This window comes from Haliotis cracherodii, unplaced genomic scaffold (assembly GCF_022045235.1).
Source record: "Haliotis cracherodii isolate W230 unplaced genomic scaffold, xgHalCrac1.p SCAF_4, whole genome shotgun sequence".
NCBI classification, from domain to species: Eukaryota; Metazoa; Mollusca; class Gastropoda; order Lepetellida; family Haliotidae; genus Haliotis; species Haliotis cracherodii.
Genome location: NW_027266297.1, coordinates 61385982 through 61403345, shown reverse-complemented (window position 1 = coordinate 61403345; position 17364 = coordinate 61385982). Strand labels below are relative to the sequence as shown.

Below are 17364 nucleotides of genomic sequence, written 5' to 3'. Positions count from 1 at the left end.
ATTGATTATGTCTGCGTCGATCACTTACTGAGACAACTGATTACGTCTGCGTGGATCACTTACTGAGACAACTGATTATGCCTGTGTCGATCACTTACTGGGACACACTGATAATGTCTGTGTGGATCACTTACTGAGACAACTGATTATGTCCGTGTGGATCACTTACTGAGACAACTGATTATGCCTGTGTCGATCACTTACTGGGACAACTGATAATGTCTGTGTGGATCACTTACTGAGACAACTGATTATGTCTGTGTGGATCACTTACTGAGACACACTGATTATGTCTGCCTGGATCACTTACTGAAACAACTGATTATGTCTGCGTGGATCACTTACTGAGACAACTGATTATGTCTGCGTGGATCACTTACTGAGACAACTGATTATGTCTGTGTGGATCACTTACTGAAACAACTGATTGTGTCTGTAAGGATCACTTACTGAGACAACTGATTATGTCTGTGTGGATCACTTACTGAGACACACTGATTATGTCTGTGTGGATCACTTAATGAGACAACTGATTATGTCTGTGTGGATCACTTACTGAGACAACTGATTACGTCTGCCTGGATCACTTACTGAGACAACTGATTATGTCTGTGTGGATCACTTACTGAAACAACTGATTGTGTCTTTAAGGATCACTTCTTGAGAAAACTTATTATGTCCGTGTGGATCACTTACTGAGACACACTGATTATGTCTGTGTGAATCATTTACTGAGACACAGTGATTATGCCTGTGTGGATCACTTACTGTCTACTCTATTTGTAGGCAACATTTACTCAGACAGATTGATCACATCGGTATGGACCACCTACTTTCATCACACTTGTATCCTTTGTATCCATTACTGCAGCCTCGAAAACAGATTCCAGTGTTCTTATTACAGGGCTCCCCATCTTTACATTTGCCACACTCTCCTTCACAGTTGCGTCCGTAGCGTGAATTTGGACATTCTGAAACAAAAGCGACAAAACCTTTCAATATTGATTGAGAAATGTCTGCCGAAAGCAGAGTGGATTTGACGATTCCGACTATGTCATGAGCATGTGTTTATGATTCTCTATCAAATAATGATGATACCAGGTGTTCGCGAAAAGGTAAGCGTATCCTGCCCCGCCGGTGGTACCCGTCACTAACACATACAACGGCAAGTCCATTGTTCACCTAAAAAACACGGAAAGATATGGTACAAGTCAAACTAGGGAATTGCATCGTACATCTTGCTTGTTGCTGATGCGTCAAATTTGAAAAAGTCTTCCATATGTCTTCCATGAAACTTTTTGAAAGCTTTACTGAGGCCTTGAATGCTGTAACCTTGATTAAACAACTTCTAAGTAAGAGTAGTATGACGCTGTTTGAAATATATATCTATTCGGTTGGGTAAATTAGTGGAAGGGAATTGGAAACACATGATATTCGCAGTCACCAAGACTAGAAACATCTACTTCCATGACATGTATATGGCTTAAGATTATCGCTGAATGTTAGATATGTATACAGTGCTGAAATCACATTTCCATAGCTAATTACAGACTCATCATCTGTACAGTCCAACACATTACTGATATACTCACAATATCAACAGTCACACACATTACTGATATACTCACTATGTGTACAGTCCTACACATTACTGATGTACTCACTATCTGTACAGTCCAACTCATTACTGATGTACTCACTATCTGTACAGTCCCACACATTACTGATATACTATATCTACAGTCCCACACATTACTGATGTACTCACTATCTGTGCAGTCACACACATTACTGATATACTCACTATCTGTACAGTCCTACACATTACTGATATACTCACTGTCTGTACAGTCCTACACATAACTGATATACTCACTATCTGTACAGTCCCACACATTACTGATATACTCACTATATGTACAGTCCTACACATTACTGATATACTCACTATCTGTACAGTCCTACACATTACTGATATACTCACTATCTGTACAGTCCTGCACATTACTGATATACTCACTATATGTACAGTCCTGCACATAACTGATATACTCACTATATGTACAGTCCCACACATTACTGATATACTCACTATCTGTACAGTCCTACACATTACTGATATACTCACTATCTGTACAGTACAGTCCACTGTACCCTTCCTCACATTTTTTCTGACACTCCCCGTACTCTGGGTCGCACGACTTCTGGTAACAGTGGCCACATGTCTGAGCACAGTCCTGGCCGTACTTGCCCTCCGGACATGCTGGAAGAGTATATAGGTGTTCATGTTCCAGTTCTTACTCAAATAGACAAACAATATCATGTTCATCTCACTGGCAGATCGAGGGGCTGGGTGTTCACCCTTCCCCTCTATAATGTGTTTTATGTTTTGTTCGCTTACAGATTCAAATATTCAACTTTATATCATACATTTCTCCACAGAACTGACGATGACAGAGTGTGACTCACTTCTCTGACAGCTGAGACCAGTCCATCCCGCTGCGCAGCCCGAGGTGCAGCTTCCGATCAACTTCTTACACACCTCATCTTCAGTCCGACAGTGGCAAACAGATTGGCAGCCAGCACCAAACAGACCATCTGGACATGCTGAAGTTCAAAACGGCAACAAATAATTTTCTATAAGGATTAATTTTCGAACAATTATGAGGATGGGGGTGCTGAACTTCCAAAGGTCAACTTTTCCATGTAGAATAAATATCAGCATGTCATCATAAAATGTAACCACAAGGTTGATCGACTCGTTTCAAGCTCAGAACAAAACAGTTTAGAACTGGTTTTGCCCACTACCCCATACCGGATCATATCATACTAAGCACTGGCCCCAATATCTCAGGAAATGACCAAGACAAGATGACTTGTGATTTGCCTTTGACCTAGTACCTCATAAATACCCAAGATATAGTACATCATAGTATGCATGGGGTTGTGTATTGCCTGGAATTTTAACAATAACAACACTTTGGACATTGGAGGTATTGTAATATAATCAAGCAATGTTGGGTGGTGCCGGTGTCACGAAATATATTCGCCCCCAGAATAAAATCTCCCCCCCCCCCCCCCCCCCCGGCGAATTTATACCGGTACAGTTCCGCCCCTCTCGAAATAAAATCTCCCCCCAGAATATTTCCCCACCCGGTCGTTTTATAAATACTTGCCATGCAGTTCAATAGTTGATGTTATTTTGAGTTAGGTGATGTTGTAATCTATTTTTAGCCATTGATTCCATTACTTTGCATAAGTTTGAAGTTAGGGATATTGGTCTATATGAGTTAGCTTGATTAGCTGGTTTATTAGGTTTAGGGATTGGTATGACTAGGGCCTGTTTCCAGGGAGTAGGAACCTGTCCGTTTAGGTAGATGAGATTGTATAGTTTGAGTAGTGCCTGGAGTAGTTTTAGCGGGAGATTTTTTAATTATTTGGTAAGAAGTTAGGTCAAATCCTGGGGCTGTGCCCTTTTTCCTGTTTTGTATTACGTAGAGGAGCTCCTCCATTGTGAAGGGTTGGTTTATTTCTAGATCGTTATTGTTTGGTTCTTTTGTGGGTTTGTTTTTTGTTTTAAGTTTATCTTGGAACTTTTGGCTGAAGTTGGTGTTACTGCTAACGACTGAAAAGTGGTTGGCGAGATTATTTGCTTTTTGGGCGGGGTTGGTTGAGTTGTTAATGTTAGTTTTTTTATGTCGTTTTAAGCCTCTAATGGCGTGGATTTTGCGCCAGACCGTTCTGGCATCTGTACGGTTATTTATACCTTCGCAGAATTTTTTCCAGTCTCTACTTTTGGCTAGTTGGACTAGTTTTTGAACCTGGTGGTTTAGTTCGTGGGCTATGTTTAGATGTTTGTAGTCGCGTTTTGCTTTATTAATTGAAGGCTGATTTACTTTTTCGTCTAGTCTGTTCTATTTCCTCATTCCACCATGGTACCGTGGGTTTGCCTAGCCTGTCTTAGATGTTTTGAAGGGGATGGAGGTTTTGGCTGCGTTTATTATATAGTCTGTTAGGTTTCTACAATAGGTTTCTGGATCATTATTTTCTATCTCGTCTAAGTTAGCTTCGTTGCAGATATCTTGGAATTGGTCCCAGTTAGCTTTATTGTAATGGAATTTTGGTTCTTGGTTTTCTGTTTGGATTGGTACGTTTGTATTTCCTATGGTTATGTTTATTGGGATGTGGTCACTACCTAGCGGGGCGTCGTGCACTTCCCATTGAGTACTTTGGGCTAGATCTGCGGTGCATATGGTTAGGTCGATAGCCGACATTTTTTGGTTTATCTTATCGTACCTCGTGGGTTGGTTGTTATTTAGGAGTACTAGGTCGTTTGTTTCTATCCATTCGGAAATTAATTTGCCATGATTATCTATTTTATCATCTATGCTCCATGTAGGATGGTGAGCGTTAAATTCTCCTAGGAATATAGTAGATTTATCGCTTATTTTGAGTAGTTTGTTTAGATCCTCAGGTTGGACTTTTTGTTCCGCCCAGTGGTATATATTTATGATGTTTCTTTTTCGGTTATATAATGTGATTTGAATGCCGTTGGCTTCTAGGTTTGGCGTGTCTATTTTTATTTCTTCGTAATTTATATCTTTCCTGATAAATATGAATAGTCCTCCTGCGGCTCTTCTTGTTTTTGGTTTAGCTCTGTCAGTTCTAACTGAGTTCTAGTTAGGTAGCGTGAATTTGGATTTTTTTTGGTTTCCTGGATACAAGCAATGTGAGGGCCTTTATTTAGTTTAAATTTAGTTTTTAGTTCATGGCCGTGGGAGGTGAGTCCGTTGGCGTTCCACTGAAAAATATTTAGTCCTTCCATTATTTGGTTCAGGTGATTGGTGATTTAGTTTTTAGTTGTTTTTTTATTCGGTGACTTCTTTTAGATGGAGGTTAAAGAGGAAGAAAGGAAGATGGGTTAATTTTAGATTGAAAGCTACTTTATGGAAGGATTTCATGTTTCAGGAGTAAGGTGAGGTTATTTAGGTTTTGGGTGTTAGATGGTTGGGGAGTTTTGCGGTTTAGTTTTTTCTTCCTTTTGGGGGCTGAGAGGGAAGTTTGGTTTGTTTTAGTTGGAGTAGTGTCTATTGTTTCCTCAGTAGTCATCGGTTAGATTAGGTTTAGCTGTTTGAGTTTCCATAGGGGAGGCATGTGATGTGGAGGGTTGTGTAGGTGTTTGCGGGATGGGTGTAGCTGTGGATTTCTTAGTGTTTGTGTTTTGTTGTTGTGCTTGCTTGTGGGGGAGTGTTGTTGCCATGTGGGCTGTAGGGTGCTTGGATGAGGGTCGTGTTGTGGCGGTCGTTTTGTGGTTTGTTTTGCATGCGGGGGTTGATGTTTTGGCTATGTTGAGATGTGGGAGGGTTCGTGGTTGGTTGAGTGGCTGCTTGTGTGTGTGAGGTGGGTGCGGTTTCTCGGTAGGGGTCCCAGACAGAGCTGTCGGTTATGGGTGTGGTGTTTGTTTGTGGGATGGTGTTTGGGTGTGGTGTAGGGAGGAGTGGTTTGGATGCGGGTGTAGCAAATTTTCGTGTTTGGATTTTGGCCGGGTGTATGTTTATATGTTTGTTGGCCTGCTGGGTGAGTGTGTATCTGTGTGGGCATTGGTTTGAAAGTGAAGTGTGTTGGAAGGATTTGCAGTGGATGCACCAGGGTGTGCATGTGCCTGGGCAGTCTGTTTGTGCGCATTTTTTACATTTAGTTTTAGGGTATGTGCATTGGGAGGCAGTGTGATTGTATTTGAGGCACTAAACCCAGATCAAAGTGGTTTCACTCCTGGCCGCTCAACCCTAGATGACCTCGCCCGACAGAGCAAGATATTAAGAGAGGACAACTAAATAAACAATATACCACAGGCATCTTCTTAGACTTCTCTACAGCTTTCGACATGGTATGGCACGACGGGCTAATACAAAAACTTTAAAAAATAGGACTCAAAGGTCAGATAATAAACTACATCCAGGACTTCCTTAAAGAATCGTAAAATAACCGTGGGTATAGACCAAACACTATCGGACCAATGTCCCCTAGAAAATGGCACTCCCCAGAGCAGTATCCTCAGCCCCACCCTCTTCAATATAATGATAAACGATCTATTCGATGGCCTATCCCGTAAACTAAACACATCAAAATTCGCGGATGATCCGCACTAAAAACATTAAAATGGCCCAAAATTTACTCCAAAAATCTCTAAATAAAATACAACAATGGGCTGACAAATGGGGCTTCTCCCTTAACTCAGAAAAAACAACAGGAATAGTATTCAAACACCCCAGTTAGAGCCAGTTAGGCATCTTAAGGTGTTTAGGTCTTTACTGCATTTAGTTGTTAGGTTTTGGATGTGGGGATCCCAGGTGAGATGTTCATCGAAAATAAGTCCTAAGAATTTGGTGTGTTTTTGAAATTTGATTGATTGTTTGGTTGTTTAGCTGGCTTATGATAGAGACGATGTATAGTTTATATGCTAGTCGTTAGGTATAAAGATTGTTTAGTAACTTTAGAAGTTCTAGGACAGTTATTTGTGAGTGAGTATGGTTTTACGCCGCTTTTAGCAATATTCCAGCAATATCACGGCGGGGGACACCAGAAATGGGCTTCACACATTGTACCCATGTTGGGAATCGAGCCCGGGTATTCGGCGTGACGAGCGAACGCTTTAACCACTAGGCTACCTGACTTACTTACTTACTTACTTTGGAGATTTAACGTGCGCTTTCCGACTGATGCGTATTTCGCACACGGGCCCGGCCAGGCCATTTAATGTGTTTCCGAAAGGGGCGAAAGTGGTGTGTGCAACCCAAGAGGGGGCTTTAGGGGTTGTTTATATAGAATTTGAGATTTGGAATAGATGCCGATGGGGTAGGGGAGGAGAACTAAGGGAGCTGGGTATGGTGGATGTTTGTGTGTTTATGTAATTTTGATTTGGTGGATTATAGTGTTTTTAGATGCGTTTTATTAGTTCCGTTTTGATTAAGAATACGCCTAAGGCCTTGAAGTTTTCTAGTTTATTTTGTGAGTTTAGTATTGCTTCTAGAGTGAGAGCCTTGTTTAGATTGAGGGTGGTTTGTAATGCGGTTCGATGTGTTAGGTAGTGTGTGCAGTAGATGAGTGCGTGTTCTGGGGTTTCTAGTTGTTTGCAGTGTGGGCAGTTACCTGTAGTATGTTTTTTATATTTTTTTTAGGTGGTTATTTAGGTTGGTGTGTCCTGTTTGGAGTTAAGTGATTACTCTGTCGATTTCTTTTGATGGATGGTGAATTTTTGGTTTGGTTAGTGGTTTTCTGAGCACTTGTTTGATTTGGCTATTTGAGTTTTGATATTGATTATGCCATTTTTTGGTTATTTTTTGGTTGTTAACACTTTTAATTTCTGATTTTGAGATGGGTAGGTTTAGGCTTATTTCTGGTATTTTGAGAGATAATTTAGCTGCTTTAGCGGCGCTTTCGTTGCCGTAAATTCCTACGTGGGCGGGGATCCACAAGAAGATTATTTGTTTGCCTGCTTTTGTTAGGTCGTTGGAGCTTTTAAGTATTTGGTTTATTAATTTAGGTCGTTTTTTGGTATTTTTGTTTTGGAGGGCTTGTAGTCCACTAAGGGAGTCGGTGAGAATTAGGATTTTATTGTTGTCTTAAGATTTTTGGTTATGCAGGGCTGAGGCCATGCCCATAAATTCGGCCGTGAATATTGATTGGTTGTTAGGGAGTCGGTAAGATTGTGTGGATATAACTGGTTGTGTGGTATGGACTCCGAAGCCTGTGTGTTTGGAGGTCGGGTCTGAAGATCCGTCAGTGTATATGTGACACCAATTTGGCCAATTTTCGTGTATGTATGCGAGTGTGGTGGTTTTAGCTATGTTTGTGTCGGTTTGTCTATTTATTTGGTTTGCTTGCGTTGTGTCTATGTTGGGTATTTTGAGTTTAGGGGTGAAGATATTTGATTTTTTGCAGTTTTGTTTAAGATTTGAGTTTGGTGTTCATTGAGGTAGTTAGTTATTCTTTGGGATATTGGGGTGAGTAAGGGGTGTTTGCGAGCTAGAGCTTGGTTTCTTGGGCTAATGTTTTGGTTAATCAAGTTTTGGATGAGAGGGTTTGTTTGGGACGCGGCCCAGAAATTAAGGCTTAGATGTTCCCTGCGTAGATTTAGTGGCATTTCCCCTGTAAGTGCTTGAAGTGAGGTGTAGGAGGTGCCATGTTGGGTGCGTGTAATTAGTTTAAGGGCTTGGTATTGTATTGAGTCATTTTTTTTAGATAGAGAGTTGTTTAGGGTATTGTATATGGCGCAGCCGTAGTCTAGTTTTGATCTAATCAGTGCTGTATAGAGTGAGAGGAGGGTATCTTTGGAGGCTCCCCAGTTAGAGTCGGTGAGACATCTTAGTGTGTTAAGGTCTTTGCTGCATTTAGTTTTTAGGTTTTGGACATGAGCCTCCCAGGTGAGGTGTTGATCGAAAATGAGTCCTAAGAATTTGGTTTGTTTTTGGAATTTGATTGTTTGGTTGTTTAGCTGGAGGATTGGGAAGGCAGGTTTCATGTTTTTATGTTTGAATACTACTCCTGTTGTTTTATCTGAGTTAAGGGAGAAGCCCCATTTGTCTGACCATTGTTGTATTTTATTTAGAGATTTTTGGATTAAGTTTTCTGCCATTTTAATGCTTTTAGTGCGGATCCATAGGGCTCCGTCATCCGCGAATTTTGAAGTGTTTAGTTTAGGGGATAAGCCCTCGAATAGATCGTTTATCATTATATCGAAGAGGGTTGGGCTGAGGATGCTGCCCTGGGGAGTGCCATTTTCTAGGGGACATTGGTCTGATAGCGTGTGGTCTATACCCACGGTTATTTTGCGATTGTTTAGGAAATCTTGGATGAAGTTTATTTTTTGGCCTTTTTAGTCCTATTTTTTTAAGTTTTTGTATTAGCCCGTGGTGCCATACCATATCGAAAGCTTTAGAGAAGTCTAGGAATCTGCCTATGGTGTATTGCTTGTTTAGCTGTCCTGTTTTTATATCCTGTTCTAGTCGGGCGAGGTTATCGAGAGTTGATCTGCCAGGAGTGAAGCCGCTTTGGTCGGGGTTTATGATCAGCTGATGTTGTTTTGGTCTAGGTAGTGCTGTAGCCTATTTGTAGTCATAAGTTCCATTATTTTGCAGAGATTTGAGGTTAGGGAGATGGGCCTATAGGAGTTAGCCTGATCTGCTGGTTTAATTGGTTTAGGTATTGGGATTACTAGGGCTTCCTTACATGAGGATGGGACCTGTCCGTTTAGGTAGACTAGGTTGTATAGTTTAAGTAAAGTTTGGAGTAGTTTGGTAGGTAAGTGTTTGATTATTTGGTAAGAGGTGAGGTCTAGGCCAGGGGCTGTTCCCTTTTTTTAATGTTTAGTACGTGATTTAGTTCTTCTAGGGTGTAAGGCTGGTTTATTTCTAGGTTGTCTTGTCTGTTTTCTTTGGAGAATTTGGTTTCTTTTTTTAGTTTATCTTGGAATTTCTTGCTGAAGTTACTGTTGCTACTAACTTTAGAGAAGTGTTTGGTTAGGTTGTTGGCCTTTTGGGTGGGGTTAGTTGAGTTGTTATATCGGGGCTTTTTTTGTGCCGTTTGATGCCTCTGATGGCGTGAATTTTGCGCCACACCTTCCTAGCGTCGGTGTGGTGGTTTAGCTCCTCACAGAATTTTTTCCAGTTTATGGTTTTAGCAGTTTTAACTAGGTTTTTGACTTGGTGGTTCATGGGCTGTTTTGAGATGAGAGGGGTCTCGTTTAGCTCTGTTGAAGGCCGATTTGCGTTTTAGTCTAGTTAGCTCTATTTCCTCATTCCACCAAGGGACGGTGGGTTTTCCTGGGTTGGATGATTTGAAGGGGATTGCGGATTTGGCTGCGTTGATTATGAAGTTAGTTAGGTTTTCACAGAATGTTTCGGGGTCTTTTGTTTCTAAATCGTTTAGATTAGCTTGGTTGCATAATTCTTGGAATTTGTCCCAGCTGGCGTTTTTGTACTGAAATTTAGGTTCCTGTTTAGGGGTTTGATTTGGTATTTTTAGATTTCCTAGGGTTATATTTATGTGAAAGTGGTCGCTGCCTGGAGGTAGTGGGTGGACGTCCCACATCAGACTTTGTGCTAAGTCTGGCGTACATATTGTTAAGTCGATAGCCAACATGGTGTGGTGAATTTTGTCGTATCTAGTTGGTTGGTTATTGTTTAATAGTATTAGGTCATTTTTTTCGATCCACTCTGATATTAGTTGTCCATGGTTGTCTAGTTTATCTGCAATACCCCAGGTAGGATGATGGGCATTGAAGTCTCCTAGGAAGATTGTTGATTTATTTCCTAATTGGTAAAGGATGTCTAGGTCTGTATCTTTAATTGGTTTTAGTGTTGAGTGATAGATGTTAATGATTTTTATTTTTTGGTTATTGATGGTGACTTGGATTCCATTAGCTTCTAGATTAGGAGTGTTTACTTTAACTTCCTCGTAGTTAATATCCTCTCTAACGTAGATGATTAGACCTCCTCCTGCTCTGCCTAGGATGGTTTTTGACCTGTCGGTTCTTACTGCGTTATAATTTGGTAGGTTGAATTTAGTTTTATGTGAGAATTTGGTTTCTTGTATACATGCTACATGGGGACCTTTATCTATTTTGAATTTAGCTTTAAGTTCAGAACCATGGCCGGCGAGGCCATTGGTATTCCATTGAAAAATGTTTAGGCCTATTCATTGGGAAATTGGGTTGATTTATGTTTGGTTTAGGCTTGGTTTAGGTATTTACTTTAGTAGGTCATTAAGGTTGCTGCTGAAACGGTCGAAAGGGGTGGTGACGAGTTTTAGTTTATGTGCTACACCAAAGAAGGCTTTGGAGCTGGCTTCTTAGTTAGACTGCTTTAACATGTAAGCTACCCGACCGCCCCAGGACAGTTATTAACACGTGTCGTGTCAGCCCTATGGCATTCGCGATTGTCCACTTCGAGAAAACATCCTGTGTTACTAACATGAATTAGTAAAGGTTAACACGTTAATTAATGTCAAAACACTGTCATTTCCTGCCCAGGATATCACACCCCTACACACTAAGGTCGGTGAGAAACATTCTCATCAAAGAAAACACAGTCAAGACTGTAGATTCCCGTCGTCTAGCTACAAATCCTGTGATGTATTAAAGGTTGAAGAATTTTGAACTGAACTGTCCGAAAGTTTATATCTAAAATTTTGGAATTGGATACAGTGATAAAGTCTTATATTCATATGTAGACTCATAAATATTGGTTTTATGTTTTAACGGAGATATGATGTTTTCTTATGAAATATCACGTATTAGTGTAATTTGCATGCTTTACCATTCATTGTACCATTCTAAACCATGTGAATGTTGTAATATCAGTCAATCGGGTGGGAAAACAGCCCAATCCTCCCTCTATAAAGGGGTACGTCAATCATTTTGCAAGTTTAAATGACCCCTGATACTTTATGAATACTTTATGACAGTCAATGGAGTCAAAATCAATGCTGATTATTTATAAACTTAATGCTTCGTACTATAGGCCTGTGGCCTCTTCAGTGCTGAATAAAGATTGAAAATACATCAGTCAATCAAAGATGAAGGTAACTTTATACATCAGAGTTCTTGAGAATTAGTTCATGTTTTGTTCTTAGACTTACATTTCAACCATCGATTGTGTTCACATGTAGACTCAAACTGGTATATTAAAAAAATGTATACAGACAACAAAAACTGTGTTAGAAACAACAAACTCTGTCAACTTTTAGGCATAGTTTTTGTATAGCATTTCAAAAGACTGGTTTGCATTAAAATCAAAACAAAGGAATCTGTAATTAAAATGTGTAAGGTGAAAAAGCTTTTACATAAAAGAGCAAAATACATGGGGGAGAGTAAATATATAATTCTATATAACTTTTCTTGAATGGAGCACATTTGGAAAAAAAGATAATCCAAGCATATTCGATATTACCGTGTTTAAAGAATTTATATCAGTCATTTATTTCTAACTTAGATCACCCGTATGTAACCCAGGTAAAGCATGCATAACGGGGAACATTGTAATGTTGCTACAGTTTATCGTGTCTTCGTGCTTTAGCATTACACATTTTCATATTCCTCTAGGTTTTAATGTTTATTTGTTTATGTATTTTTTATTTATTTTTTTCTCTCCTTTATTTTTTCTGGGTTATATATTTATCTAAATATACATTTAGTTACTTGTGTGTGTGTGTGTGGTTGTTTGTTTTTATTTGTTGATTTTTATTTTTATTGATTTTGCGGGGTTTTTTTCTTTTCGTGTGTGGGAGGGTGGGGGTGGGGAGGTGGGGGGGCACTTTTCCTTTCGTTTTTCATAATCATATTTTTTTAAGTTGTATATGACGTATGAATCCCTTCTCAGATTCACCGCCAGCCCGATTGTAACAATTACATGATCACTTTGCTTTGTCGATGCTGGTTGATGTTGTTCAACACAGGCTGATAGTGAGTGTTTTTGAATCTATTCTACATGCTAATCATTTCGGGAAGATGATACACATTTCTCTATATTTTGGGTTACTTTGCTTATATAATTTCCGATTATCATTTTTAGTTTTACTTTTTCTTTTCTGCTGCGGTGATATCCATCCGAATCCAGGACCTTTGCATTGTCCAGATTTTAAAGATTATATATCTAAACGTACGCAGTCTTAAAGACAAAGTAGATTTTATCAGTGCTGAATTAGATAGTTATGATGTTGTATGTTTAACAGAAACCTGCTTGCACCATGATATTCTAGCCGCTGATATTACACTGATACCATTTTCATATCGTAGCCTGTATTAAGGAATATATTTTAGATCTAAAATCAGAGTATAACGGACAGTCTGAGCTGGAGGCGCGCGTGGATATATTGACAGTTTTTACGTAGTTAGTGTTAAAACCGAATGTTTGCGAGGATTAATAAGATTTCTGAATTCTGTTACAACAGTAACCGTACATGTATTTGTTACATTAAGTCATTTCATTCAAATTTGTTTGGTATGATTATGTCTTATAATTATTTTAGGATGGAAGGTACAGTTACCAAATAAAATATGCTGAAATATCAATTCATTATGACCATATTTCATAATCTATTTTTTAAAGTAACCCTCCTTACATTAAAGATAACTATTTAAAGAATATAGTACTTAAAGACATTGCAACAAACCGAATAATCAGGGGGGAGACTTTATACTGAAGGGGGGGGGGGGGCGAAACATATCCGCCCGGGGGAGATTTTATTTTATTCATTAGAACACAATTGATCACATTTTATTTATGTACCGGTATAAAATCTCCGGGAGGAGAATTTGTACGGGGGAGACTTTATACCGGAACACCGACGCACGTTTGTCATAGAAGGTTGTTTGTTCATCCTGCAACCTCCTCATTCATCATATTATTACAGCAACGCCATACATGTACTTACACCTTACTGCCCTTCATTATTTAACATTTTTAATAGTACAATACACTGGCTTTTCCCTTGTTATTTATAGAACCCAAAGAAATATTTGCTCAATATACATAATATACAGACTCTTATAGACAGTATTGCAATGTGTATTGTCGAAGGTTTATGGGTTTTTTTACCGCATGATATGCCCTGGATTTAAAACCTCATATGCCTGCCCTGCCTGTATGTGGTATGTGTGACCTGCCCTTGACACAGTAATGTGTGACCTGCCCTTGCCCTAATATCTTATGACATGCCCTTGACACAGTAATGTGTGACCTGCCCTTGACACAGTAATGTGTGACCTGCCATTGACACAGTAATGTGTGACCTGTCCTGACAAGACACAGTAATGTGTGACCTGCCCTTGACACAGTAATGTGTGACCTGCCCTTGACACAGTAATGAGTGACCTGCCCTTGTCACAGTAATGTGTGACCTGCCCTTGCCCTAATATCTTATGACATGCCCTTGACACAGTAATGTGTGACCTGCCCTTGACACAGTAATGAGTGACCTGCCCTTGCCCTAATATCTTATGACATTCTCTTGGCCCAGTAATGAGTGACCTGCCCTTGACCCAGTAACGCGTGACCTGCCCTTGACCCAGTAAAGCGTGACATGCCCTTGATCTAGTATCTTATGGCTTGCCCTTGACCCAATAAAGTGTGACATGCCCTTGACCCAGTAAAGTGTGACATGCCCTTGACCCAGTAAAGCGTGACATGCCCTTGACCTAGTAAAGCGTGACCTGACCTTGACCCAGTAAAGTGTGACCTGCCCTTGACCCAGTAAAGCGTGACCTGCTCTTGACCCAGTAAAGCGTGGCCTGCCCTTGAACTAGTATCTATTACTTTCCCAATACTTTTCCAATGAAATGCCCTGGACCCAGCACCCCACAAACGCCTTGTGACATGCCCTGAATATCTTTTCTACCATACTGGAAATCAATTTTCAAATTAAATATATGCACTTACAACATCGCTTGAGCTGCCCACATGTCACGAAATTCTTCTTCAGACGAGTGGAGAAGAAACACCATGGCTTGACTCCATATTTTCCGTAGTTGTTTTTAGGATTACGACAGTAGTTCTTGGGATTGTCACCAGGGGGAAACTTGTCGAGTGTATATCCTTCCCCTTGCACAAAAGGATGTGACCAGCTGATGCACTTCTTTCCTTCATTGCCGACATCCAGTGTCCCAGTGTAGTTCACACCTTGGCTGTCGTACAAGCACTCGTTCACTGAAAAAATATGTATGAATGTCTTTAAAACTGCAAAGAAATTATCAAAAAGCATCATAGTGTTGTTACTCATTAATTTAGAAAGAAGAATGTTATTCACTAGTGTAGATATTTAATATTACACATGTAGTACTCTAGATCAATATCTCTCATCATTACTGAAAAAAGTAGAATATTACGGTACAGTAGACATTAGAATATGACTGACAACTGTAAACAGTAGAATACAACTGATTACTGTAGACAGTAGAATACGACTGATCACTGTAGACAGTAGAATACAACTGATCACTGTAGATAGTAGAATACGACTGATCACTGTAGACTGTAGAATACGACTGATCTCTGTAGACAGTAGAATAAAACTGATCACTGTAGACAGAAGAATACGACTGATCACTGTAGACAGTAGAATACGACTGATCACTGTAGACAGTAGAATACGACTGATCGCTTTTGACAGTAGAATACAATTAATCACTGTAGACATTAGAACACAATTGATCACAGTAGACAGCAGAATACGACTGATCACAGTAGACAGTAGAATACGGCTTATCACTGATGACAGTAGCAACAAACTCCTTCCTCTACTTACCGAGCTGACAGCCGACACCATATTTCCCCTCCTGACACCCGGACTCGCACCAGCCGGTGTTCTTGTCACATGGCCCTCGCCGACACGCACACTGGAACTTACATTTCCACCCAAAGTTACCCGGTGAACACCCTGGAACGATACTGTGAACTATAATTGTAGGACGTTTCTTCTTATGGAAACGGCACTAAAGCTCACATGAGAATGTAGTGAAAAAACTAAAATGTCCACAAAGACACACATTTGAAAAACTTTACTGTCAGCACTAATATTCAAGCATTTCTCCATAGATAATGAGGACTAAAACCTACACTAAACTCTAACGATTTAAAAGGAGGATGTCTACGGCTGATTTGATCTCTTGAACAAACGGGTTGGCATGATTTGGGGGAGGAAAATGTTTTTGAAGTTTCAGCTTCATTGGTCTGATGGTTTCTGAAGAGATGGTTACAATGTGAACAAAAATGTTTCATTTGCAGTATGGCGGAAATGCGTGGTCAAATGGAGGTCAAACATTAAAATATCGCAATAATCATATATCCTGAACACTACCTCTAACTACATTATGTACCAAATATAATTCCAGTTTGAAAAAGATGTCTGAATATATCCTTATTTTGAAGTTAAGGGAATTCCGGTGATGTTATTGGTGTATTTGCTGCTGACATGAACCGTTCAGTTTTCAACAAAATTTAAGTGACGTTGACACGTTTATGACCGTAACTACTTTTCATGGGGAATCCCCTTGCGGAACAATTCTCTATGTCTCTCCTCTGCTAACCACGATCGTGAGGATCGTCCATATCGGATAATAAATCAGGTCCATAAGTGGAATAATGTGTCGAGGAATATTCAATAACTAAGTTCAAATTGAAATGTGAAAGATCCAAGCCACAATAAACACGCGTGATCAGTGGAGGGCAATTCTAGCTGTTGAACAAGCGCAAAATTATCTCTTCTTTAATTTAATGCCAATGAATCTAACACAACTTTAAAAACTAACATATAGTCTGCAATAAAAAAAAACGCATAAGTGTTTTAGAACATATTTCAAATATCATATAAATAATCAACAGATGGTAGTCGATTGTTGGTACACATCATTGTTATTAACGCAGGTTCCATGTGGCAGACAAAGAGCAGTAGACTTTGAAGGTGAAGGTCATCTGTTAGAGCCCAAAACTGACACAGCAAAAAAAATGCAGTTTCCGGTATCCGGATACCTGCCGGATACCACCGGACACTTACCCAAAACGCGTCCGGGTATCCGGTGGCAGAAACCTTGCCGGATACCAGATCTGTGGTATCCGGCATGGACACCTCACCTGAAAGTATGTCACCTGGAATCCGGGTATCCGGCATCGGATACCTCACCGGATACCTCAATCTGGGTGTCCAGGGATCCGGCACCGGATACCTCATTCTGAGTTTCCCAAAACATGTCACAATTTGGGGGGTGCATTTTGTTCAATTAAGTGTGAAACACCTAAAAATATATTGGAAACTAACCATGAAAATTGAACATTGCTGAAGGTATCTGGCAGGTATCCGGCAGGTATCCGGATGCAATTTTTCGAGATGTCTTTCTCCTAGTAAATAATGTTAGCCTGGGCATAGTAGATAGCTGTAGTAATATTCTGTGTTATTTTGGTTGTAAATATCCCCTTAAAGTTGAGATCTATGGGCAGGTACTTTTGGTGAAAACATTTTTCAAATTCATATATATTTCATTTTAGATGTTCAGCGTATTAAATGAAAAGCATTCAGTCCTGGTATGATGGTATCCTTACATTTCATCTTCATATTCCCAGTTTGTTCTAGCTTCTCGTGGTTGAAGCGCTCGATTCACCACATCGGTACATTGCTTGGTGTCACCCATCATTATATTGTTGGAATTTTGCTCATAAAGTGACATAACACCATATTCACTCTGACAAAACAAATGAAAGTCATTGGCTATGTGCTCACTTGGGCATTTGTTCCTGGTGAGATTAAAAGATTATTTTGGAACTGTATCAGTACTTGTTACATCTTGACAGACGAGTTTCATTGAATTTTGAAACA

At 39.8% G+C, this 17364-nt stretch overlaps 1 protein-coding gene across 1 annotated transcript in view; it reads right to left on the bottom strand.

Moving 5' to 3' along the window:
* LOC139479744 (scavenger receptor class F member 1-like) overlaps positions 1–17364 on the bottom strand; it is a 33678-nt gene that overhangs the window by 5009 nt on the left and 11305 nt on the right. Inside the window, exons 2-6 of the mRNA XM_071262603.1 lie at positions 15301–15432; positions 14436–14702; positions 2470–2607; positions 2129–2263; positions 834–971 (exon numbers count right to left, since the gene is read on the bottom strand). Coding sequence (XP_071118704.1) covers positions 834–971; positions 2129–2263; positions 2470–2607; positions 14436–14702; positions 15301–15432 — 810 coding nt within the window. The remainder of the gene's footprint in view (positions 1–833; positions 972–2128; positions 2264–2469; positions 2608–14435; positions 14703–15300; positions 15433–17364) is intronic.